Genomic DNA, 24821 nt, shown 5'->3' on the forward strand with positions numbered 1-24821 from the left:
AGTTGCTTTGTAAACTAATATCAATGATTTTACTTTCAATACATGGAACAATTCGGTATGACCCAAGTTCAGCCAGAAGAACCGTAAGATTTACTTCGGCCTTAATAAAGCCTTCAAAATAAAAGTTAACAAAACAACAGCTATGGTAGAAATGAACCTTTCAGCAGTACAATGAAGTTCAAAGCTATATATATAAAAACACCCTTACGAAGTGTGGAGTGGGTTGTGTAGTAAAAAATGTAAACACTTGGAATTTCTCTAAGTTAAAAGGGTAGTTTATCTAATCGAGCTACCTGTAGCGAAGTAAACGATGGATTATCGTGGATGCTGTCACTACAGAGAGGTATAGAACGATTGAAGCTATATTCTACTCAAGGTTTTCTAAAGCTAGCCAGGTTCAGTTAGCTTCACATTCCGGCTCCGGCTTAATCCGTACTGACTAGATATTGCTCGTCCGCCTACCGCTAACTCCTGTGCATGCCGCACACGGCTAGTCGAACGCCGAACTCTTCATTGAGACAATGCTGAAATATCAGTCCATGGGCGAGTCGGTGCCACATTTTCATTTGTGCCGATTTCAAAATGAAAAAGTTATATCAAATTCAGAAGGCTGTGGTGTGAAATAAGCTTGTAGAAGTGCCGTCTTTATTGTATTACTTATTGGTAATGCCATCTTTGGTGTGCTTATTAATGCACCATCATCTTTACTAGCGATAAAATATTTGTTTTAAGTTATCACAAGTTTTACTGTGCGTTAAGTTTCAAATGTGTTCTGTTATTACTAAATGTGTTATGTTACACACAACCATTTTGATTTAATACAATATTTAATCAGCTTTCTTCAAATGAAGGAGATTATGACGCAATCTTTGCGAGTGGGGGAATCTGATTTTATTGGTCCTCAACTCACAGCTCAGACACTTCAGTATAAACATTTAGCCCTGAGTTAGCCTATCTGGGAGCAGGTTAGTTCTGAAGGATTCGTTGCCATAGAAATTTACCTGGCTAAAAGGTAACTTTTGTGGTACCGGTTATCCCGGGTTGAACTCTGAGTTGGTCAGAGTTACCTCACCTCACTAACTCGTGCAACCGTGCACGTAGTATAGGGCTTTGGCCTACATAAACATCTCAAATGCTGCGTTTACACAGGCATCCCAATTCTGATCTTTTGCCACTAATTAGTCTTTTGACCGATCAAATCTTTTGCCAATACAGTGCATTCGGAAAGTTTCCTGGTCCCTTGACTTTTTCCACATTTTGTTACGTACCAGCCTTATTCTAAAATGTTTTCCCCTCATTGTTCTACACACAATACCCCATAATGACAAAGCAAATACAGGTTTTTAGAAATGTTTGCAAATTTATAAAATTGATAGGACATTTACATAAGTATTCAGACTCAGTACTTTATTGAAGCACCTTTGGCAGCAATTACAGCCTCAAGCCTTCTTGAGTATGACGCTACAAGCTTGGCACACTTGTATTTGGGGAGTTTCTCCCTTATCTGCAAATCATCTCAAGCTCTGTCAAATTGGATGGGGAGCGTCGCTGCACAGCTATTTTCAGGTCTCTCCAGAGATGTTCGATCGGGTGCAAGTCCGGGCTCTGGTTGGGCCACTCAAGGACATTCATACTTGTCCCGAAGCTACTCCTGCGTTGTCTTTGCTGTGTGCCAAGTCATTGTCCTGTTGGAAGGTGAACCTTCACCCCAGTCTGAAGTCCTTAGTGCTCTGGAGCAGGTTTTCATCAAGAATCTCTCTGTACTTTGCTCCGTTCCTCTTTCCCTTGATCCTGACTAGTCTCCCCATCCCTGCCGCTGAAAATAATCCCCACATTATGATGCTGCTACCACCATGCTTCACCTTAGGGATGATGCCAGGTTTCCTCCAGACGTGACGCTTGGCATTCAGGCGAAAGAGTTCAGTCTTAGTTTCATCAGACCAGAGAATCTTGTTTCTCATGGTCAGAGTCCTTTAAGTGCCTTTTGGTAAACTCCAAGCGGACTGTCATGTGCCTTTTAACTGAGTGGCTGAAGAAATAATGTATGTACCTTTTTTTATACATTTTAGAATAAGTCTGTAACAAATTGTGGAAAAAGTCAAGAGGTCTGAATACTTTCTGAATGCACTGTAATTGTGCACAAAACTAAATTGGGCTGCCTGTATAAACACAGCCATTGTAGATTAATTTCACCCAAGCATGTAGATTGGATGAACTAACCCTTTAAATGGTCAATCTGCAGTTGCTACATCCATTTTTGGATTTAAATATGTACCCATTGATTTTTTTAAGAATATAACTTATAAATCCCTTATGAGCTTAGTTCAACTGTTGTACCCCATCAGAACCTAAAGTATAAGCTTGTTTTCCTCCAATGTTTGTTCACAAAGTAAATGTAAACAAACATTTATATAGCCTCAAAACATGGTTAAACTATAATTTTTATATCATGGCTGGTCAGTCCTTGCATCAATAACTCTATGAATTTGAGTGGTTACTTTTTTCCAGCCCCATTCCTCAGCTTTTTACCGAAAACAGGTGAGTACATTTTGTTTCAACTGCTGATGGCAGCTTTAAAAGGTGGTTCTGTTAGTGTTTTTTGCCATAGTCTGGTTCCTCTCAAGGTTTCTTCCATCTGAGCGTTTTTCCTTGCCTCTGTGCTTCTGCTTGTTCTTTGAAGGATTAGGCTGTGTCACTGTGAAGCACTTGCTGTTGTAAAAAGTGCTTTCGTTTTAGCATTTGTGGCACAAATCCCCTGTAAGTCATGGTACCAAAATTAGCATTTTTTTTGTGCATCATGTCCAAATCCTCTAAGTAAATTAGTTGAGCTACGCAATCAATGTTAGATAATTTAGGATGATTTGGACATTACATTTACATTTTAGTCATTTAGCAGACGCTCTTATCCAGAGCGACTTACATAATGTGCCAAAAAAAAAAATGCTAGTATAAGTACTATGACTTGAATGGGATTTGTGCCACAAATGCTAAAACATTACCATTTGAAATCGGGGGGTTCCATGTGCTAAACTACATGGAATTATTTACAGAATGTCATACCAAGGATCATTTTGCAATTTGAGTTAGAATTTTAAGAGCCCTTGATGTATCAAAAAAATATGAAAAATTATTTATTTGTCTTTACTGCTATTAGCCCATACAAACGCATTGAATAACAGATTAACTACATGGAACAACAGATATCCCCCCCCAAAAAATTGAAAGGAAGTTTGTTCTGAAGTGTCTGTCCTATATCTGAGAGCTACAGTATAAGAAAGATCAGGAATCTTTTTTATTTGTACATGTATTTAAACCCTTATTTTTGGCACTAAACTGTTAACATACAGTCGTGGCCAAAAGTTTTGAGAATGACACAAATATTAATTTTCACAAAGTTTGCTGCTTCAGTGTCTTTAGATATTTTTGTCAAATGTTACTATGGAATACTGAAGTATAATTATAAGCATTTCATAAGTGTCAAAGGCTTTTATTGACAATTACATGAAGTTGATGCAAAGAGTCAATATTTGCAGTGTTGACCTTTATTTTTCAAGACCTCTGCAATCCGCCCTGGCATGCTGTCAATTAACTTCTGGGCCACATCCTGACTGATGGCAGCCCATTCTTGCATAATCAATGCTTGGAGTTTGTCAGAATTTGTGGGTTTTTGTTTGTCCACCCGCCTCTTGAGGATTGACCACAAGTTCTCAATGGGATTAAGGTCTGGGGAGTTTTCTGGCAATGGACCCAAAATATCGATGTTTTGTTCCCCGAGCCACTTAGTTATCACTTTTGCCTTATGGCAAGGTGCTCCATCATGCTGGAAAAGGCATTGTTCGTCACCAAACTGTTCCTGGATGGTTGGGAGAAGATGCTCTCGGAGGATGTGTTTGTACCATTCTTTATTCATGGCTGTGTTCTTAGGCAAAATTGTGAGTGAGCCCACTCCCTTGGCTGAGAAGCAACCCCACACATGAATGGTCTCCGGATGCTTTACTGTTGGCATGACACAGGACTGATGGTAGCGCTCACCTTGTCTTCTACGGACAAGCTTTTTTCTGGATGCCCCAAACAATCGGAAAGGGGATTCATCAGAGAAAATGACTTTACCCCAGTCCTCAGCAGTCCAATCCCTGTACCTTTTGCAGAATATCAGTCTGTCCCTGGTGTTCTTCCTGGAGAGAAGTGTCTTCTTTGCTGCCCTTCTTGACACCAGGCCATCCTCCAAAAGTCTTTGCCTCACTGCGTGTGCAGATGCACTCACACCTGCCTGCTGCCATTCCTGAGCAAGCTCTGTGCTGGTGGTGCCCTGATCCTGCAGCTGAATCAACTTTAGGAGACGGTCCTGGCCCTTGCTGGACTTTCTTGGGCGCCCTGTAGCCTTCTTCACGACAATTGAACCGCTCTCCTTGAAGTTCTTGATGATCCGATAAATGGTTGATTTAGGTGCAATCTTACTGGCAGCAATATCCTTGCTTGTGAAGCCCTTTTTGTGCAAAGCAATGATGACTGCATGTATTTCCTTGCAGGTAACCATGGTTGACAGAGGAAGAACAATGATTCCAAGCACCACCCTCCTTTTGAAGCTTCCAGTCTGTTATTCGAACTGAATCAGCATGACAGAGTGATCTCCAGCCTTGTCCTCGTCAACACTCACACCTGTGTTAATTAGAGAATCACTGACATGATGTCAGCTGGTCCTTTTGTGGCAGGGCTGAAATGCAGTGGAAATGTTTTTTGGGGATTCAGTTAATTTGCATGGTAAAGAGGGACTTTGCAATTAATTGCAATTCATCTGATCACTTCATAAGATTCTGGAGTATATGCAAATTGCCATCATGCAAACTGAGGCAGCAGACTGAAAATTAATATTTGTGTCATTCTCAAAACTTTTGGCCACGACTGTATATACTTCCATTCATTTTTTATTTTTTTTAACTGGTCCTGGGGGGACCTTCAGAGGATTCTTGTGAGGCCAGTGTTCGTGAGAGTCTCAGCCTTTCACAGAATGGTCATATTTGTGTGGAGTCCAAACGGGCGTTTGTTGATTACTAATGAGGCATTTGTTGATTACTGAAGAGGCATTTGTTAGTTCTTGAAGAGGGCGCTGATGTCGTGGCAAAAATCTGTCACGGAAACCTGTACCCATGTAGCTTGTGTGATCTTGTTAATGAACATGTATTATATTGCTTTTTTTGTCTCAATCCATGTAAAGCTTTGTTTTTTGGTTAAATTAAAGTTATTTGTTTCTTGAATTTCCCTGTTATAATTTGTTTATTACACTTAGAACTGGATCACCCTAATAACTACTGGAACACCAAACATGCAACATTTTTACTCATTACAATACCTGTAAAGAGGTGAATGGGGTATGGTCGGTAAACATTGGTGGGCTCTCATGAATGGACATGCTTCAAAATCTAATAGCTGCTTTCCTACTTCCTCTTTTCACTAACACACATTTCAGCATTGTACCTTTATCAGCAGGTGGCAGTGTAAGTCTGATATAAGAGTATTCAGAAAGTATTCATATCCCTTTACTTATTCTGCATTTTGTTGTAACAGACTGAATTAAAAATGTATTAAATAGATTTTTTTTCATAATGACAAAGTAAAAAAAAAAAAAGGAATGTTTTGTTAATTTATTGAAATGAAATATAGATATCTCATTTACATAAGTATTCACACCCCTGAGTCAATACATGTTAGACTCACCTTTGGCAGAGATTACAGCTGTGAGTCTTCAAGCTATGTCACGTTGATTGTTGCTAGACAGTCATTTTCAAGTCTTGCCATAGATTTTCAAGACGATTTTAGTCAAAACTGTAATTAGGCCACTCCGGCACATTCAATGTTGTCTTGGTAAGCAACTCCAGTGTATACTTGGTCTTGCGTTTTAGGTTGTTGTCTTGCTGAAAGGTGAATTTGTCTCCCAGTGTCTGTTGGAAAGCAGACTGAACCAGGTTTTCCTCTACGATTTTTGCCTGAGCTTAGCTTTATTTTGTTTCCTTTTATCCTAAAACACTCCCTACCTATAACATGATGCAGCCACCACCATGCTTGAAAATATGAAGTGGTACTCAGTGATGTGTTGTGTTGGATATGCCCCAAACATGTGCAGACTTCCTTCTTTTCACTTTGTCAATTAGGTTACTATTGTGGTGTAACTACAATGTAGTTGATCCATCCTCAGTTCTCTCCTATTACAGCCAATAAACTCTAGCTGTTTTAGTCACTGAGTGGTTTCCTTCCTCTCCGGCAACTGAGTTAGGAAGGACGCCTGTATCTTTGTAGTGACTGGGTGTATTGATACACTATCCAAAGTGTAATTAATTACTTGACCATGCTCAAAGAGCTATTCAATGTCTGCTTTTTTATATATCTACCAATAGGTGACCTTTGCGAGGTATTGGAAAACCTCTCTGGTTGAAATTCACTGCTCGTCTGAGGGACCTTACAATTATCTGTATGTGTGGGGTACAGAGATGAGGTAGTAATTCAAAAATCATGTTAACCACTTATTGCACAGAATGAGCCCATGCAATTTGTAAGTTAAGCAAAATGTTACACCTGAATTTATTTATGCTTGCAAAAACAAAAGGGTTGAATAATTATTGACTCAAAACATTTCAGATTTCTATTCATTTGTAAAAATAAATCAAAACAATTCCACTGACATTTTGGGGTATTGTGTGTAGGCCAGTGACAATCTCAATAAAATATATTTTAAATTCAGGCTGTCACTCCAAAATGTGCAAATAGTCAAGGGGTGTGAATACTTCCTGAAGGCACTGTACATGCCTAATTTGGGCCCATTTTAAATATTTTGAAAGGGCCTTCTATTACAAACGAATTGTTTACCACGGGTAGGTAGGGGACCTGTGACATTTACTTCCAGTGGTAACCAGCACCTCTGCCATTGAGGCCTAAACTTTCACTGTAGTCACTGTGTTGCTGATTAAAGCCCTGTTTCATGTTAGAATATAAAATACAAATCACAGCTCATTTTCAATAAGTGATGGATTAGAAAAGAGTAAAAGGTCACGTACACTTTAAGTATCCCGATTGCACACTGACATTGCAACAGTTTATTACACTGTGAAAGAAACACTTAAACCTATATTATTCTGCAGATCAAGTTCAAGAACGTGTTAGAGAGCAGTAAAGGCTTCTTTAGTATTATACTGTATGTTGATTTGCAGTGTAACTTGGCTTCATTATGCACAGTGGAGTGTCATCCATTCGGTTGATGATTTGAGCCAGGCCGCTGAACAATTTGTCCCGGAGTAGCGGGATTGGTTTGCGGTAAATCGGAGAACCTTCACCTGATTGGTTGATAGAACTGAACTCATCAAATGAGGGATATACCGTTCTCCATGCAGCAGGATATGATGCTGGCATCACGATCGCGGATTTTTTTTCTCTCAAAATAAGAGTCCCCTTACGCGCTAAACTTGGGTGTAGTAAAAGGTCAACAACACTTCGTATTTTTCACTGCCCCATGAAATTACATCTCTACAGACCATACCGAGTACTCCAAACCCCACTTTTGCACCAGCACAATATTTTTTTCCCTATAATCCCAATATTGTCAAAATACCAGTTTTAACATTTTATTTTTCAGTAGTGGGCGTAATGTTTTTTTAAAAATGTTTATATAAATTCCTTCTTGCATTTGCTTACGAACACAATACATACAACGTTGATTAAAATATATATTTTGAATGAGTTAACCATGCAATGGTTTGAAATATGGGCTTTAATTTGGAAGGGTCCTCATTACGATAGTGACGTCACCTTTATTGCTGCTTGCAGAATAGTAGTAAATTATGGAGAATGGTGGTAGTGTTGACAGCATCGGTGGATTAGATGGTGACTTCTGTTTACCGCAAGTCTTTTGAAGAAGTGCATTTTGCAATGCGAGTCCGCAGGGTTTAGCAAATAGAGGTAAGTTAGATGGACATATTGTGTTTGTATGAATGTAACGTTAAATGCAAGCCGACGTCGTTGCTGTGAGCTAGCTAGCTAACTACTGTAGCTCGATAGCTGAAAGATAAGCAGCGTGTTAGCCCTTGATCATGACTCAGTTCCATTACACATAAATCATTGGACGAAGGCGTCTTCTGTACGGGGAGTTTTGTTAAAAGCCCTGATGCTCGGTCTGAACATGTACACGCATTGCTTGCAGTACGGTTTTGGAAGCATAAGGACCTTACCTTTCATATCACCAATAAATACTTTTTATAATAACAAAAGGTTAAATTGATACACCTTTTATATGGTTAGTGTTGCCACACGGCCATATCATGGGTTGTGTTTACGAAAGAGAGACCACCTGTGTTATCTAGCGTGCCCGGAACACCTGTGTAAGGGAAGAAGGCCGCCAGAAACTTGTCACTGAAAAATGTCAGCTGCAACTGTGATAAACCCGTTAAAACAGTGTTTCATTTTGCATTTGTGAAGTTATTTTGATGTGACCTGAAAATAAATTGCTTTTTATTTTTTATGTATCACAATTGAGAATCTTTTCACGTTTAGATGGAGTATACAAGCATTTCGTTACACACGCAATTACATCTACGGAATATGTGTACGTGGCCAATAACATTTTATTTGATTTGGCTGTTTTGGCTGCCAGTCTACCTTTGTAAATAACAGGTTAAATTAAGGAGTAACGGTAGGCTCCTTTAGAGTACATCTTAGCCTTGATAACGTGTTAATGAAACCTCTACCCATGTAGCTTGTGCAGTCCATTTACTAAGTCTCTATTTGCAGGGAATGATCGATGTCCAATTGGCAGAACATTGCTTTGATTGCTACAGTGATTTGTGCCCCTCGATCTGGACAGCTATTATAGATTTCAATGCTGTCTTATGAGCATTGTCCCAGGCCATATTTTTGTCCACTTCCAAAGCAAGTATTTGAATGATATTGAACTTTGACTGTCTCTTACAGCCTGAAAATTGCAAACACATTTCACCCCATACCTGCAATATATCAAGTGTAATTTTGATGTATGTATGTATGTACGTATGATCTGATTTTTCAAAGGGAGGGTGGGGGAGGGACTTGTAGTCATCCCGGAAGGTAGAGTAGCAATGATCCAGAGTCTTTGATTCGCATGTAGTACAGGAGATGTGTTGTTAGAATTTCGGTAGCATTTTCCTCATGTTTATTTTATTAAAGTCCCCAGCTACTATAAATGCAGCCTCAGGATATGCGTTTTCCAGTTTGCACAAAGTCCAGTGTAGTTCCTTGTAGAGGATCGACCGATTTTTATGATTTTAACGCCGATACCGATTTATTGGAGGACCAAAAAAAGCCGATACCGATTAACCTCTCTGGGGTATGTGGGATGCTAGCGTCCCACCCGCGGGACACACTATTCAACAGCCAGTGAAATAGCAGGGCGGCAAATTCAAAACAAAAATCTCATAATTCAAATTTCTCAAACATACAACTATTATATCCCATTTTAAAGGTACACTTCTTGTTAATCATACCACGTTGTAAGATTCTCAAAAAGGCTTTACAGCGAAAGCATAACATTAGATTATGTTAGGACAGCGCCGAGACAAGAAAAACCACACAGCCATTTTCCAAGTAAGGAGAGGCGTCACAAAAACCAGAAATACAGCTCAAATTAATCACTAACCTTTGATCTTCATTAGATGGCACTCATAGGACTTCATGTTACACAATACATGTATGTTTTGCTCGATAAAGTTAATATTTATATCCAAAAACCCCATTTTACATTGGCGTGTAATGTTCAGAAATGTTTTGCCTCCCAAAACTTCCGGTGAATGAGCACATCAATTTACAGAAATACTCATCATAAACATTGATAAAATATTAAAGTTATTCAAAGAATTATAGATACACTTCTTCTTAATGTGTCAGGTTTCCAAAAAGCTTTACGGCGAAAGCAAATTTTGCAATATTCTGAGTACAGCGCTCCGATATCAAAACGAGCTATACAGATACCCGCCATTTGAGTCAACAGAAACGACAAAAATTACATTAAATATTCACTTACCTTTGACGATCTTCATCAGAATACACTCCCAGGAATCCCAGTTCCACAATAAATGTTTGTTTTGTTCGGTAAAGTCCATTTATGTCCAAATACCTCATTTCTGTTTGCGCGTTTAGTCCACTACTCCAAATGCAGGAAGCCCGCGCAAAGTCTCACGACGAAAAGTCTAAAAAAAAGTATATTTACATTCGTAGAAACATGTCAAACGATGTATCTCGTCAATCTTTAGGATGTTTTTATCATAAATCTTCAGTAATATTCCAACCGGACAATTCCAATGTCTTCAAAAAAGAAAAGGAACACAGCTAACTCTCACGTGAGTACGCGCCACTGAGCTCATGTCATTTTCTCAGTCGTCTACTTCCAGGAGCTCTTATTCTCTCCCTATTCACAGTAGAAGCATGAAACAACGTTCTAAATACTGTTGACATCTAGTGGAAGCCTTAGGAAGTGCAACATGAATCCTATGTCACTGTATACTGTATAGGCAATCATTTAAACTACAAACCTCAGATTTCCACACTACCTGGTTGGATTTTTCTCAGGTTTTTGCCTGCCATATGAGTTCTGTTATACTCAGACATCATTCAAACAGTGTTAGAAACTTCAGTGTTTTCTATCCAAATCTACTAATAATATGCATATCCTACCTTCTGAGCCTGAGTAGCAGGCAGTTTACTACGGGCATGCCTTTCATCCGGACGTCAAAATACTGCCCCCTACCCTAGAGAAGTTAATCGGACGATTTATTTATTTATTTATTTGTAAAAATGACAATTACAACAATACTGAATGAACACTTATTTTAACCTAATATAATACATCAATCAAATCAATTTAGCCTCAAATAAATAATGAACCATGTTCAATTTGGTTTACTTCTTATGGCTCAAATCCCGTTAACGGGATCGATTTGACAACATCCGGTGAAATGGCAGAGCGCCAAATTACATTCACAAGTGCAATACACCAAATTAAAGCTGAACTTCTTGTGAATCTAGCCACAGTGTCAGATTTCAAAAAGGCTTTAGGGCGAAAGCAAACAATGCTATTATGTGAGGACAGCACCCCATCTAACACAGACAATCATATTTCATCCCGCCAGGCGTGACACAAAACTCAGAAATAACGATATAATTCATGCCTTACCTTTGACGAGCTTCTTTTGTTGGCACTCCAATATGTCCCATAAACATCACAAATGGTCCTTTTGTTCGATTAATTCCGTCGTTATATATCCAAAATGTACATTTTATTTGGCGCGTTTGATCCAGAAAAACACTGGTTCCAACTCGCGGAACATGACTTTAAAATATCTCAAGTTACCTGTGATCTTTGTCCAAACATTTCATACAACTTACCTAATACAACTTTAGGTATTTTTTTAACGTAAATAATCAAGAAAATTTAAGACGGGATAAACTGCGTTCAATACTGGAGGAAAACAAAGTGGAGAGTGCTTTTCAGGTCACGCGCCTCTACACTTCCCTCGAGGCTCATTCTGAACAGGGCTACTTCTTCATTACACAAAGGAAAAACATTATATGCATATCCTAGCTTCTGGGCCTGAGTAGCAGGCAGTATACTTTGGGCACACTTTTCATCCGGACGTGAAAATGGCGCCCTCAAGCCATAAGAAGTTAAATAATGCAAAAACAAAGTGTTGGAGAAGAAAGTAAAAGTGCAATATGTGCCATGTAAAAAAAAAAAAAGAAAAGCTAACGTTTAAGTTCCTTGCTCAGAACATGAGAACATATGAAAGCTGGTGGTTCCTTTTAACATGAGTCTTCAATATTCCCAGGTAAGAAGTTTTAGGTTGAGGTTATTATAGGACTATTTCTCTCTATACCATTTGTATTTCATATACCTTTGACTATTGGATGTTCTTATAGGCATTTTAGTATTGCCAGTGTAACAGGATAGCTTCTGTCCCTCTCCTCGCTCCTACATGGGCTCGAACCAGGAACACATCGACAACAGCCACCCTTGAAGCATCGTTACTCATCGCTCCACAAAAGCCGCGGCCCTTGCAGAGCAAGGGGAACAACTACTCCAAGTCTCAGAGCGAGTGACGTTTGAAACGCCATTAGCACGCACCCCACTAACTAGCTAGACATTTCACATCGGTTACACCAGCTTCATCTCGGGAGTTGATAGGCTTCAAGTCATAAACAGCGCAATGCTTGAAGCATTGCGAAGAGCTGCTGGCAAACACACGAAAGTGCTGTTGGAATGAATGCTTACGAGCCTGCTGCTGCCTACCATCGCTCAGTCAGACTGCTCTATCAAATCATTGACTTAATTATAACATAATAACACACAGAAATACGAGCCTTTGGTCATATGGTCGAATCTGGAAACTATAATTTCGAAAACAAAACGTTTATTCTTTTAGTGAAATACGGAACCAGTCCGTATTTTATCTAACGGGTGGCATCCCTAAGTCTAAATATTGCTGTTACATTGTACAACCTTCAATGTTATGTCATAATTATGTAAAGCTCTGGCAAATTAATTATTGTCTTTGTTAGGAATAAATGGACTTGACACAGTTCGCAACGAGCCAGGCGGCCCAAACTGCTGCATATACCCTGACTGCTTGCACGGGAACGCAAGAGAAGTGACACAATTTCCCTAATTATAAGAAATTCATGTTAGCAGGCAGTATTAACTAAATATGCAGGTTTAAAAATATATACTTGTGTATTGATTTTAAAGAAAGGCATTGATGTTTATGGTTAGGTTTGGTGCAACGACAGTGCTAAATCATCACCCGTTTGGCGAAGTAGGCTGATGCGAAATTAATAGGCACCGCATCGATTATATGCAACGCAGGACACACTAAATAAACTAGTAATATCATCAACCATGTGTAGTTAACTAGTGATTATGTGAAGATAGATATTTTTTTTTTTGTATAAGTTTAATGCTAGCTAGCAACTTACCTTGGCTTCTTGCTGCCCTCGCGTAACAAGTAGTCAGCCTGCCACGCAGGCTACTCGTGGAGTGCAAAGTAAGGCAGGTGGTTAGAGCGTTGGACTAGTAAGCGGAAGGTAGCAAAAACGAATCCCCGAACTGACAAGGTAAAATCTGTCGTTGTGCCCCTGAACAAGGCAGTTAACCCACCGTTCCTAGGTCGTCATTGAAAATAAGAATGTGTTTTTAACTGACTTGCCTAATTAAATAAAGATTTTTAAAAAATCAGCCAAATCCAAAAATACCAATTTACAATTGTTATGAAAACTTGAAATCGGCTCTAATTAATCGGCCATTCTGTTGAATTGGTCGACCTCTAGTTCCTTGAGAGCCGTCGGGGTGTCGGCTTGTTGGGGAATATACATGGCAGTGACGATGACCGAATAAAATTATTTTGGGAGGTAATGCAGTCTGCATTTGATGGTGAGGTATTCCAAATCGGGAGAACCGAAGGACTTGAGTTCCTGTACGTTACCACAATCCCAGCATCATGAAACATACCCCTCCACCTTTCTATTCCGGAGAGTTTCTTCCTGTCTACGTGATGGACGGAGAACTCCGCTGGCTGAATGGAATGGCCGAACAAACCAGAGGTAACTAATTTCAATTTTTTGTAACTACAAGCTGGTAAGCTCTATTCCTGACCATGAGGTCAGTCATGCATCATTCCGGCAAGCCTACGCAGTAATTGTCGGTATTGTGGTTCACATTCAAGTCGCCATGGTTTTACAGAGCCTTTGATGAGCACATTTAAGACTGTCGTCCATAAAATCTCGTTTGTGGGGACATCAAATTGTATACAGTTTTGGCTTGTTATCTGTGCGATACTAAATTAGTGATAACTCTAAATTAGCCTAGTACACTAAATCAATTGCATTTATTTTTTTCTGTTGGACAAGCACATGATCATATTATACAGTGTCGATTTCAGTTGACCTTGGGGCTGACACAACGTTTCAAATTTACTCCAGTAATCTATGATAGGCCTATGTTGTCGACGTATGTGCTTGTGCTTTCGCCTGGGTACACTTCTTTCCATGGAAACAACAGGATGGATGTTAGCTGTATTGGGGAATTAAAACCAGAGTCCAACTCTGCAAATATTGCCATGGCTTTGGCAGAGGAAATGATAGGCCTATTCATTTCAAGTGCAATTGAATCAGTAAGTTTTTAAAACCTTCTTGTTTGAATTGCAATCATTGTTACTGCTCGTCCTGAAGGAGTCTATTCATCAGTGTGTTACAACATGGGACCTTCTATTGTAACATGTCGCCTTAGGTAGTGGATCAACCTGGTTATGTGCTCCACTTGGTATCATTTCCCTAGGCCAGCCTAAACAATCAAATCCTGTCTTTTGTCTCCAACATTCGTCATTTCTGGTAGCTAGGCATAAGATTGCCTCCAGTATATTTGTAAAGTGTACTTGACTGTTCTCACAAGTGTCTTTCATTATAGATAAAACCGGTTGAAGGCACTTGTTATCAAGATGAGATCTGGCACGATAAGTCTAATCCAATAGACTACTAACTAAACAGGCCTTAGAGAGGATGTTGCTATTTTTAACTTTGTTTATTCTAGAGCTAGTTAAAACAAAGGCAAGAAAGTTGGACAAGTGTTGTCTTTCAGAAAAGTGTTCAGGGTGCCTCTTCAAATTAGGTGATACGCTTGTTCTTTACTGGCTAGAGGTCAGTCTGCTTTTAACAGGGAAGTACTATACGCTGACAACCGTGTGAAATCAATGTACACTACATGACCAAAAGTATGTGGACACATGCTCGTCTAACATCTCATTCCTAAATTATGGGCATTAATATGGAGTTGGTCCCTCTGTTGCTGCTACTGTATAACAGCCTCCACTTCTCTAGGAAGGCTTTCCACTAGATGTTGGAACATTTGCTTTGTGGACTTGATTCCGTTCAGCCACGAGCATTAGTGAGGTTGGGCTATTAGGCCTACCTCGCAGTCAGCGTTCCAATTCATCCTTAAGGAGTTTGATGGGGTTGAGGTCAGGGCTCTGTGCGGGCCAGTCAAGTTCTTCCACACCGATCTTGACAAACCATTTATGTATGGACTTTGCTTTGTGCGCAGGGGAATTGTTATGCTGAAACGGTAAAGGTCCTTCCCCAAAATGCCACAAAGTTGGAAGCACAGAATCGTATAGCATGTCAGTGTATGCTGTAGCATTGACTTCCCTTCACTGGATGTAAGGTGCCTAGCCTGAACCATGAAAAAAAAACGCTGCAGACCATTATTCCTCTTCCACCAAACTTTACAGTTGGCACTGCATTCTGGCAGGTAGCGTTCTCCTGGCATCCGCCAAATCCAGATTCATCCATCGCACTGCCAGATGGTGAAGCGTGATTCATCACTCCTGAGAACACTTTTCCACTGCTCCAGAGTACAATGGCGGCAAGCTTTACACCACACCAGCTGACGCTTGGCATTGCGCATGGTGATCTTAGGCTTGTGTGCGGATGCTCGGTCATGGAAACCCATTTCATGAAGCTCCCAACGAACAGTTCTTGTGCTGCCATTGCTTCCAGAGGCAGTTTGGAACTCAGTAGTGAGTGTTGGACAAATTCTTTTTTTACGCGCTTCAGCACTCAGCGGTATGGTTCTGTGAGCTTCGGTGGCCTACCACCTCGCGGCTGAGCCGTTGTTGCTCCTAGATGTTTCTACTTCACAATAACTGCACTTACAGTTGATGGGGGAAGCTCTAATGGGGAAGAAATTTGACTAACTGACTTGTTGGAAAGGTGGCATCCTATGACAGTTCAATGATGCCATTCTACTGTAAATGTTTTTGTCTATGGAGGTTTCATGGCTGTACTCGATTTTATACACCTGTCAGCAATAGTGTGGCTGAAATAGCTGAATGTCCTAATTTTGAAGGGTTGTCCACATACTTTTGTATAAACAGTGCATTGGAAAAGTATTCCGATCCCTTTACTTTTTCCACATTTTGTTACGTTACAGCCTTATGTTTTTTCCTTCATCAATCTATGCACCATGCCCTATAATGATAAAGCAAAAAGTTTTATTTTTGCGTGTGTGTATACACTCTCCATCCAACCTGACAGAGCTTGAGAGGATCTGCAGAGAAAAAAAAATAGATAGATAGATATATATATATATATATATATAATATATCTGCTCAAAAAAATAAAGGGAACACTTAAACAACACATCCTAGATCTGAATGAAAGAAATAATCTTATTAAATACTTTTTTCTTTACATAGTTGAATGTGCTGACAACAAAATCACACAAAAATAATAAATGGAAATCCAATTTATCAACCCATGGAGGTCTGGATTTGGAGTCACACACACAATTAAAGTGGAAAACCACACTACAGGCTGATCCAACTTTGATGTAATGTCCTTTAAAACAAGTCAAAATGAGGCTCAGTAGTGTGTGTGGCCTCCACGTGCCTGTATGACCTCCCTACAACGCCTGGGCATGCTCCTGATGAGGTGGCGGATGGTCTCCTGAGGGATCTCCTCCCAGACCTGGACTAAAGCATCCGCCAACTCCTGGACAGTCTGTGGTGCAACGTGGCGTTGGTGGATGGAGCGAGACATGATGTCCCAGATGTGCTCAATTGGATTCAGGTCTGGGGAACGGGCAGGCCAGTCCATAGCATCAATGCCTTCCTCTTGCAGGAACTGCTGACACACTCCAGCCACATGAGGTCTAGCATTGTCTTGCATTAGGAGGAACCCAGGGCCAACCGCACCAGCATATGGTCTCACAAGGGGTCTGAGGATCTCATCTCGGTACCTAATGGCAGTCAGGCTACCTCTGGCGAGCACATGGAGGGCTGTGCGGCCCCCCCCCCAAAGAAATGCCACCCCACACCATGACTGACCCACCGCCAAACCGGTCATGCTGGAGGATGTTGCAGGCAGCAGAACGTTCTCCACGGCGTCTCCAGACTCTGTCACATGTGCACAGTGTGAACCTGCTTTCATCTGTGAAGAGCACAGGGTGCCAGTGGCGAATTTGCCAATCTTGGTGTTCTCTGGCAAATGCCAAACGTCCTGCACGGTGTTGGGCTGTAAGCACAACCCCCACCTGTGGACGTCGGGCCCTCATACCACCCTCATGGAGTCTGTTTCTGACCGTTTGAGCAGACACATGCACATTTGTGGTCTGCTGGAGGTCATTTTGCAGGGCTCTGGCAGTGCTTCTCCTGCTCCTCCTTGCACAAATGCGGAGGTAGCGGTCCTGCTGCTGGGTTGTTGCCCTCCTACGGCCTCCTCCACGTCTCCTGATGTACTGGCCTGTCTCCTGGTAGAGCCTCCATGCTCTGGACACTACGCTGACAGACACAGCAAACCTTCTTGCCACAGCTCGCATTGATGTGCCATCCTGGATGAGCTGCACTACCTGAGCCACTTGTGTGGGTTGTAGACTCCGTCTCATGCTACCACTAGAGTGAAAGCACCGCCAGCATTCAAAAGTGACCAAAACATCAGCCAGGAAGCATAGGAACTGAGAAGTGGTCTGTGGTCACCACCTGCTGAACCACTCCTTTATTGGGGGGTGTCTTGCTAATTGCCTATAATTTCCACCTGTTGTCTATTCCATTTGCACAACAGCATGTGAAATTTGTCAATCAGTGTTGATTCCTAAGTGGACAGTTTGATTTCACAGAAGTGTGATTGACTTGGAGTTACATTGTGTTGTTTAAGTGTTCCCTTTTATTTTTTTGAGCAGTGTATTTATTTATTTATTTATTTATTTCTCTGCAGATCCTCTCAAGCTCTGTCAGGTTGGATGGAGAGTGTTGCTGTACAGCCATTTTCAGGTCTGTCCAGAGATGTTCCATTGGGTTCAAGTCTGGGCTCTGGCTGGGGCACTAAAGTCTCTGAATGTCCTTGTCCCGAAGCCACTCCAGCGTTGTCTTGGCTGTTTGCTTATGGTCATTGCCCCGTTGGAAGGTGAACCTTCGCCTCAGTCTGAGGTCCTGAATCTTGTTTCTCATGGTCTGAGAGTCTTTTGGAAAACTGCAAGCGGGCTGTCGTGCCTTTTACTGAGGAGTGGCTTCCGTCTGGCCACTCTACCATAAAGGCCTGATTGGTGCTGCAGAGATGGTTGTCCTTCTGGAAGGTTCTCCCATCTCCACAGAAGAGCTCTGTCAGAGTGACCATTTGGGTTCTTGGTCACTTCCCTGACCAAGGCCCTTCTCCCCTGTTTGCTCAGTTTGGCCAGGCAGCCAGCTCTAGGAAGAGTCTTGGTGGTTCCTAACTACTTCCATTTAAGAATGATGGAGGCTACTGTGTTCTTGGGGACCTTCAATGCTGCAGAAATGTTTTGGTACCCTTCCACAGATCTGTGCCTCGACACAATCCTGTCTCGGAGCGATACGGACAATTCCTTCGACCTCATGGCTTGGTATTTGCTCTGACATGCACTGTCAACTTTGGGACCTTTTTATATAGACAGGTACAGTGCCTTGCAAAGGTATTCACCCCCCCTTGGTGTTTTTTCCTATTTTGTTGCATTACAACCTGTAATTTTAAATTGATTTTTATTTTGGATTTCATGTAATGGACATACACAAAATAGTCCTAATTGGTGAAGTGAAATTGATAAAATAACTTGTTTAAAAAAATATATCTAAAAAAACGGAAAAGTGGTATATGCATGTGTTTTCACCCCCTTTGCTATGAAGCCCCTAAAGATCTGGTGCAACCAATTACCTTCATAAGTCACATAATTAGATTGCACACAGGTTGACTTTAAGTGTCACATGATCTATATATATACACGCACCTGTTCTGAAAGGCCCCAGAGTCTGCAATACCACTAAGCAAGCGGCACCAGGAAGACCAAGGAGCTCTCCAAACAGGTCAGGGACAAAGTTTTGGAGAAGTACAGATCAGGGTTGTGTTATAAAAAAAATATATATCAAACTTTGAACATCCCACGGAGCACCAATTTTTAAATCCATTATTAAAAAATTTAAAGAATATGGCACCACAACAAACCTGCCAGGAGAAGGCTGCCCACCAAAACTCACGGACCAGGCAAGGAGGGCATTAATCAGAGAGGCAACAAAGAGACCAAAGATAACCCTAAAGGAGCTGCAAAACTCCAATCTCTGCTGTGGAGCATCTGTCCATAGGACCACTTTAAGCCGTACACTCCACAGAGCTGGGCTTTACGGAAGAGTGGCCAGAAAAAAAGCCATTGCTTAAAGAAAAAAAATAAGCAAACACGTTTGGTGTTCGCCAAAAGGCATGTGGGAGACTCCCCAAACATATGGAAGAAGGTACTCTGGTCAGATGAGACTAAAATGTTTCTTTTTGGCCATCAAGGAGAATGCTGGCGCAAACCCAATACCTCTCATCACCCCGAGAACACCATCCCCACAGTGAAGCATGGTGGTGGTGACAGCATCATGCTGTGGGGATGTTTTTCATTGGCAGGGACTGGGAAACTGGTCAGAATTGAAGGAATGATCGATAGTGCTAAATACAGGGAAATTCTTGAGGGAAACCTGTTTTCAGTCTTCGAGTAATTTGAGACTGGGATGGAGGTTCACCTTCCAGCAGGACAATGACCTTAAGCATACTGCTAAAGCAACACTCATGTGGTTTAAGGGGAAACATTGACATGTCTTGGAATGGCCTAGTCAAAGCCCAGACCTCAATCCAATTGAGAATCTGTGGTATGACTTAGATTGCTGTACACCAGCGGAACCTATCCAACTTGAAGGAGCTGGAGCAGTTTTGACTTTTCGAATGCACTGTATAGTGTGTGTATGTAGTAGACAAAAGGACTTCCATCAGAAGATGTATCAATGTAATATTGATATACAGTATAGTTTGACCAAACAGTATGAAAGGTCAGATGAAGGAAAATACTTTGTCCATTATCTTGACGAAAACAGATGTCTTTATGCTTACGAGCCGTGCAGTTCCCTTTCCACTGGTCACGAGTGTGAAGGAAGTTTTCCCCAAACCAGGGCGGTTCAGACCCTGCAGACAGGTCACACGGCACATTCTTCAGTGTTTCAGGGCATCAGGCAGCGTCTGATAGCCTACCAGGCAGGGAGCACACAGAGAGATGAGGGTGGAAGTTGACAGTGCTTGTCTTCACACTAAGCCTGAGCTACTGCTGATCTACTATGAAGCCTAGTCCAACTCCGAAAGAGGCTGGTTTAGGTTCAGTCCTCCCAGTCCCACTCTGCTGCTGTTGTGAATAATGCCCCCCCCCCCATGGCATTATCTTCCCTGCAATTCGTAAAGATGACGTTGAGCTCAGCATCCCAAGTCCTCTTTACTCGGCGCAAACAAGTGAGTAGCCTGTGAGTAGCCATTTTGGGGCTGATGCTCATATGATGTGACAGAAAAGGGAAGATGTGATGCCACAGCATCATATGACCTGGCTAATCTCATTTTAATTTTTTTTAATAGTTTCAACAGGAGATGAGGCTTCTGTCTGAACATTTGAGGCTTGGGGAACATTTTGTAAAGGCTCGGTGCAGTCCAATGTGATTTTAATTTATTTATTCATGTCTACATTGAGGTTGGAATAATACTGTGAAGATGCTGATGCCCTTTTAGTGTTAGCCTGAAATCTCTATTTTCAAACAGCTCTAACTCTTTTGGTGGGATGGAGTTTTGCCCTGCCTGGTGACATCACTTTTCAGTAAATTAGTCAATAGACACAACCTCTCTGCCAATAATGACTTGTTTTACGTTTTCCCCTCAGACCACTCCAAGACAGTCATAGCTAAATTCTTGCTCGAGAAAGTGCTCTTGCTAAGAAGCTATTTATTTATAATAAAGTAAGTTACTTAATTGTTACCCAGAAAGTATTTGATATTGAGAGAGAGAATGCTGCATTGAGCCTTTAACTACCTGTTGGTTAGATCCTTCCTGCTGTGTGTCTCCTCGAGACTGACTGCTTTAATAAAGGTTGATGTTTCATGAAGTTCTTCTAAACATGTCATATACACATACAGAATCTCTGGCCCTGGAGATGCACTTATGTGGGGAACCAGCTTTTCTAATGTAATTTCCGAGAACGTTAACGAGCTCAGCTGAGAGGCAGCTGGCTAGGGAGAGGGAGGAGGAGGAGAGCAACCCTGGAGACAGGAACAATATTCTTGTTGTTCCTGTTGTGGTTTCAGACACTTCAGGAAGAGGACTCTGGACCTAGCTGCTTCTGTCTGTTTGTCCTCTTTGGCAAACCCTTAGCCTCTTCCCCAGGTTAATTGCTACCATAAACAGCCAACATGTACTGCATGTTCGACAGAGATTTGGCTGGTGGACTAAACCCCTAGCTAACCAGCCACTTAGCTCTTACCTAGGCTACTTCATGTCAACAACTCTAACATGTTCTCTGTCCAGCCTTGGCTGAGTCTTTGTCCTTATGCAGCAACATGAAAGCATTTTTTTTGTAATTGTCAACCAGACAGTCACCTAATATGGAATCCTTCCCTCCTACCACATATTTACTGTTAACTGTCCACCTCTTTTCCTCCCCCCAGGAGCCAGAGATCCAGTTCCTTATGGCTGTGTATGATGAGAACCTCCTGAAGAACCCTTTTTACCTGGCGCTGGAGAAGCAGAGACCCGACCTGTGCAGCAGAGTGGCAGAGCTACATGGCATTGTGAGTGACTGACAGCTGTGGCTGTGGGACCATACTATAGTACTCAGCCCTTTTTATATGGTGTATGTTACCAAGCTCAGCAGAATAAAACTATTGTGTTCAGGCTTGCATGATCATATACAGTAAATATTCCAGCTATAATGCACTACTCCCCTCTGTCTGAAAATGCAGGATTTAAGAGAGTGAAATTTCTTCTTTGTGAGCTGTGTGTAGACTTGGACCAAAATCAAACAATGTAAAGGTTCAACATATGGGGCTAGGCCAGCCAACTGTCCAGAAAATGCAGGACAATTTGGTACCACACTGGCTGAAGATTCTCTTTATGGCAAGTCAGCTGCTAGGTTGAGATGTAGGGTATGAGGTCATCCATTTATGCAGAGATAAGAAGAACATAAAGGAAAATAGTCCATTTTTAATGGTTGAGGAAGGCCATGTTATTGCTTTGGAAAATAGTTTTTTTCTTGCCATTTGTAGAAAATGGCCACTTAGAAGGTTCTCAGCCTACTTGGTGGTTAGCAAAGGAGTATCAAGAGGATAATATCTGGACCATTACTATGACTCACCACTGTTAGTGTTCTGGGAAGTTCTCAAAGGAGAGCTCTGTCTAGTAACCACCACCTACAGTGAGAGGGGGCGAGAGAAAGCTCATGCAGACACTACTGTCATAGGTGTTGAATCGCGTGTGGGTGGTAGGCCGTACCAGAGAAATAAATGTGAAGTAGCATTTTTACAGTTCGCTCAGGTGCTTTTTATTGTGGGTACTTTACCAATAAAACCTTTTGTTGAATCCATTCTCAGTCAGTCACGAGGAGCATTGTTGATTACCCTTGTTGATGATGGTGTGGTGTGCCCCAGGTTTTGGTGCCGTGCCGTGGAAGTCTAACCCTTAGTGCATACACAGCAGCCCAGTTTGAAACCTATGTTTTACACCCATCTGGAGAAGGGTATCAGACTGTAGATGGAAAGGTAAGATCCATCTGCCAACGCTACACTTCCTGTTGTATCATTGGTGCAACTACACAAAATATCATGCAGTTTCATTTTCTCTATACCACAGGAGGTTGGTGGCACCTTAATTGGGGAGGACAGGCTTGTGGTAAAGGCTAGAGTGGAAGGGTGTCAAATGCATTAAACACATGGTTTCCATGCGTTTCATTACATTCCATTAGCTCTGTTCCAGCCATTACTATGAGCAGTCCTCCTTTCAGCAGCCTTCACTGCTATATACCCATTTAGTTGATTGTAAACAGCTGCTATAAAGCAGAACGTTCTTGGTTAAGACATCTTAGTCAATGATCCCACCTGTGTGTTTTTGTCCTGTCTGATAGGAGCTGACCATCCAGGACAGCTTGGTGAGACTGGGCTTGGGGTTCCAGGCCCCAGCCAATGTGCCCATCCTGTTTGAGGAGACCTTCTACAATGAGAAGGAGCAGTGCTACAGTATCCTCTGTATCGCCAGGCCCATCGACACTGACCAAAGCCCAGGTAGTACTGCTCTCCTCCAAAGTGACAAAAGTTGGTTAACTTAGTGTATGGTTTAGTCCATATTGAACCAGATACAAACACCTACAGCCACCATCTCACTCTCACCTTTCTTCTCTCCCTATTTTCTCTCACAGTGGAGGTGACCCCCAGCCCGGCCCCGTACTATCTGAAGAATGTGGAGGATGTCAGGGAGTTCCTGGGCCACCATGTTGAGAAACTGGACAAGTTCATCAGCAGCTTCTGCCACTCATTTAAGGAGCAGGAAAAGAAGGGACTGCGTCACCACATCGTAAGTACTGACCCTAAACAACACGCCTATGTGATGCTAGACTGCTTTCGACACCATGTAGAGTCTATGCCGCGACGAATTGAGGTTGTTCTGAGGGCAAAAGGGGTACAACTCAATATTAGGAAGGTGTTCATAATGTTTTGTACACTCAGTGTATAGTAACATGACACACTAATGTATAATATGAAATGGCTATACTATAGTAATGTACACTAATGTATTGTATGCTATAGACGTATAGTAAGATGTTATATGACTTCTGCTGTGACGTACTGCTTTAACATGTAACTGTGCTCTCCTCTCAGGACTCTGTGAATTCTCTTTATACTAAATGTCTTCAGTGCCTGTTGAGAGACTCGCGCCTGGTGAGTAGCATGTTTTGCTACAGAAAACAAAACCCATTTTCAAATTATTTTCTCCTGTTTCATGCGTATTGGACACAATCCTTAGAAATAAAGCTGATTTTGTTAAACCGCCTTTCAGAAATTGCTGGTGAAACAGGAGCTCCAGATGACTCTCCTCAAACAGGCGGCTGAGGTAGTTCCATCCCTCACACTTCATTTCAAATATGACGTCTGCTGCTTTGGCTGCTTTTTGGACTGTTTCTTCATTCTGTCCTCAGTGAAATTCTGTTGTGTGATGATGTAATATATTTTTATGTAAAGTTGTCATTCAATTATTTTTTTCTCTTTTAGATGTATATACATCATGGTATCCATGATTTCATCTTTAATTTTGTGGGGACTCTTGAAGCCAGCCAGGTATGTAAATAAATACTATACAGTATTTGATAATGCTGTCCATTTATAGGCCCAGAATTCCCATGCAGTGAAGGTTAATATCTCTGTTTATTATCACTGTTCCAACAGGATTCTGCCTTCAACAAAACCACCAGAGGTCTGCAGGACCTGCAGCAGAAAGACTTTGGGGTCAAATCTGAATTTAGGTATTTTTTTTTTTTTACCTGGTCTCTTTTTTAATTTCTGCTTTTTATGATTACGACTCAATAACGTGATGCACATCACATTATAATTCGCCGCTGGCCAATAAACAAGTCTGCATACAACACAAAGAAAAATGAACAGACACCATATTGATCTCCATAATGTCAAGCAGGTTTCTAGCAGTAGATCCCTATCAGGTCATTTCACCACTATAACCTGTGCTGTTGTGTCTATAGACTATAGGAGTATGTTCCTCTTTCCACTCTCATACAGTATCAATATTAACTTATCCTGTTGTACTTCCGTGTTATGTCTTCTCCTACAGTATAAATATCCCTCGGGCCAAGAGAGAGCTGAGCCAGTTGAACCACTGCACCTCTCCTCTACACAAACTGCTCTGTCTCAGGAAGGTGTCTCTCACAATCATGCAGTCCCCCAGCCACTTGGGTATGTGTCTGT

At 41.5% G+C, this 24821-nt stretch overlaps 1 protein-coding gene across 3 annotated transcripts in view; it reads left to right on the plus strand.

Moving 5' to 3' along the window:
- Positions 1–7802: 7802 nt before the first annotated feature.
- ankrd27 (ankyrin repeat domain 27 (VPS9 domain)) overlaps positions 7803–24821 on the plus strand; it is a 55576-nt gene continuing 38557 nt past the window's right edge. For all 3 annotated transcript variants that reach the window (XM_014125575.2, XM_014125576.2, XM_014125577.2), the window contains exons 1-10: positions 7803–7947; positions 21522–21644; positions 22500–22610; positions 22973–23129; positions 23264–23418; positions 23724–23783; positions 23902–23955; positions 24114–24179; positions 24288–24364; positions 24688–24809. In XM_014125575.2, coding sequence (XP_013981050.2) covers positions 21543–21644; positions 22500–22610; positions 22973–23129; positions 23264–23418; positions 23724–23783; positions 23902–23955; positions 24114–24179; positions 24288–24364; positions 24688–24809 — 904 coding nt within the window. In that variant the 5' untranslated portion in view covers positions 7803–7947; positions 21522–21542. The remainder of the gene's footprint in view (positions 7948–21521; positions 21645–22499; positions 22611–22972; positions 23130–23263; positions 23419–23723; positions 23784–23901; positions 23956–24113; positions 24180–24287; positions 24365–24687; positions 24810–24821) is intronic.

This window comes from Salmo salar, chromosome ssa10 (assembly GCF_905237065.1).
Source record: "Salmo salar chromosome ssa10, Ssal_v3.1, whole genome shotgun sequence".
Lineage (NCBI taxonomy): Eukaryota > Metazoa > Chordata > Actinopteri > Salmoniformes > Salmonidae > Salmo > Salmo salar.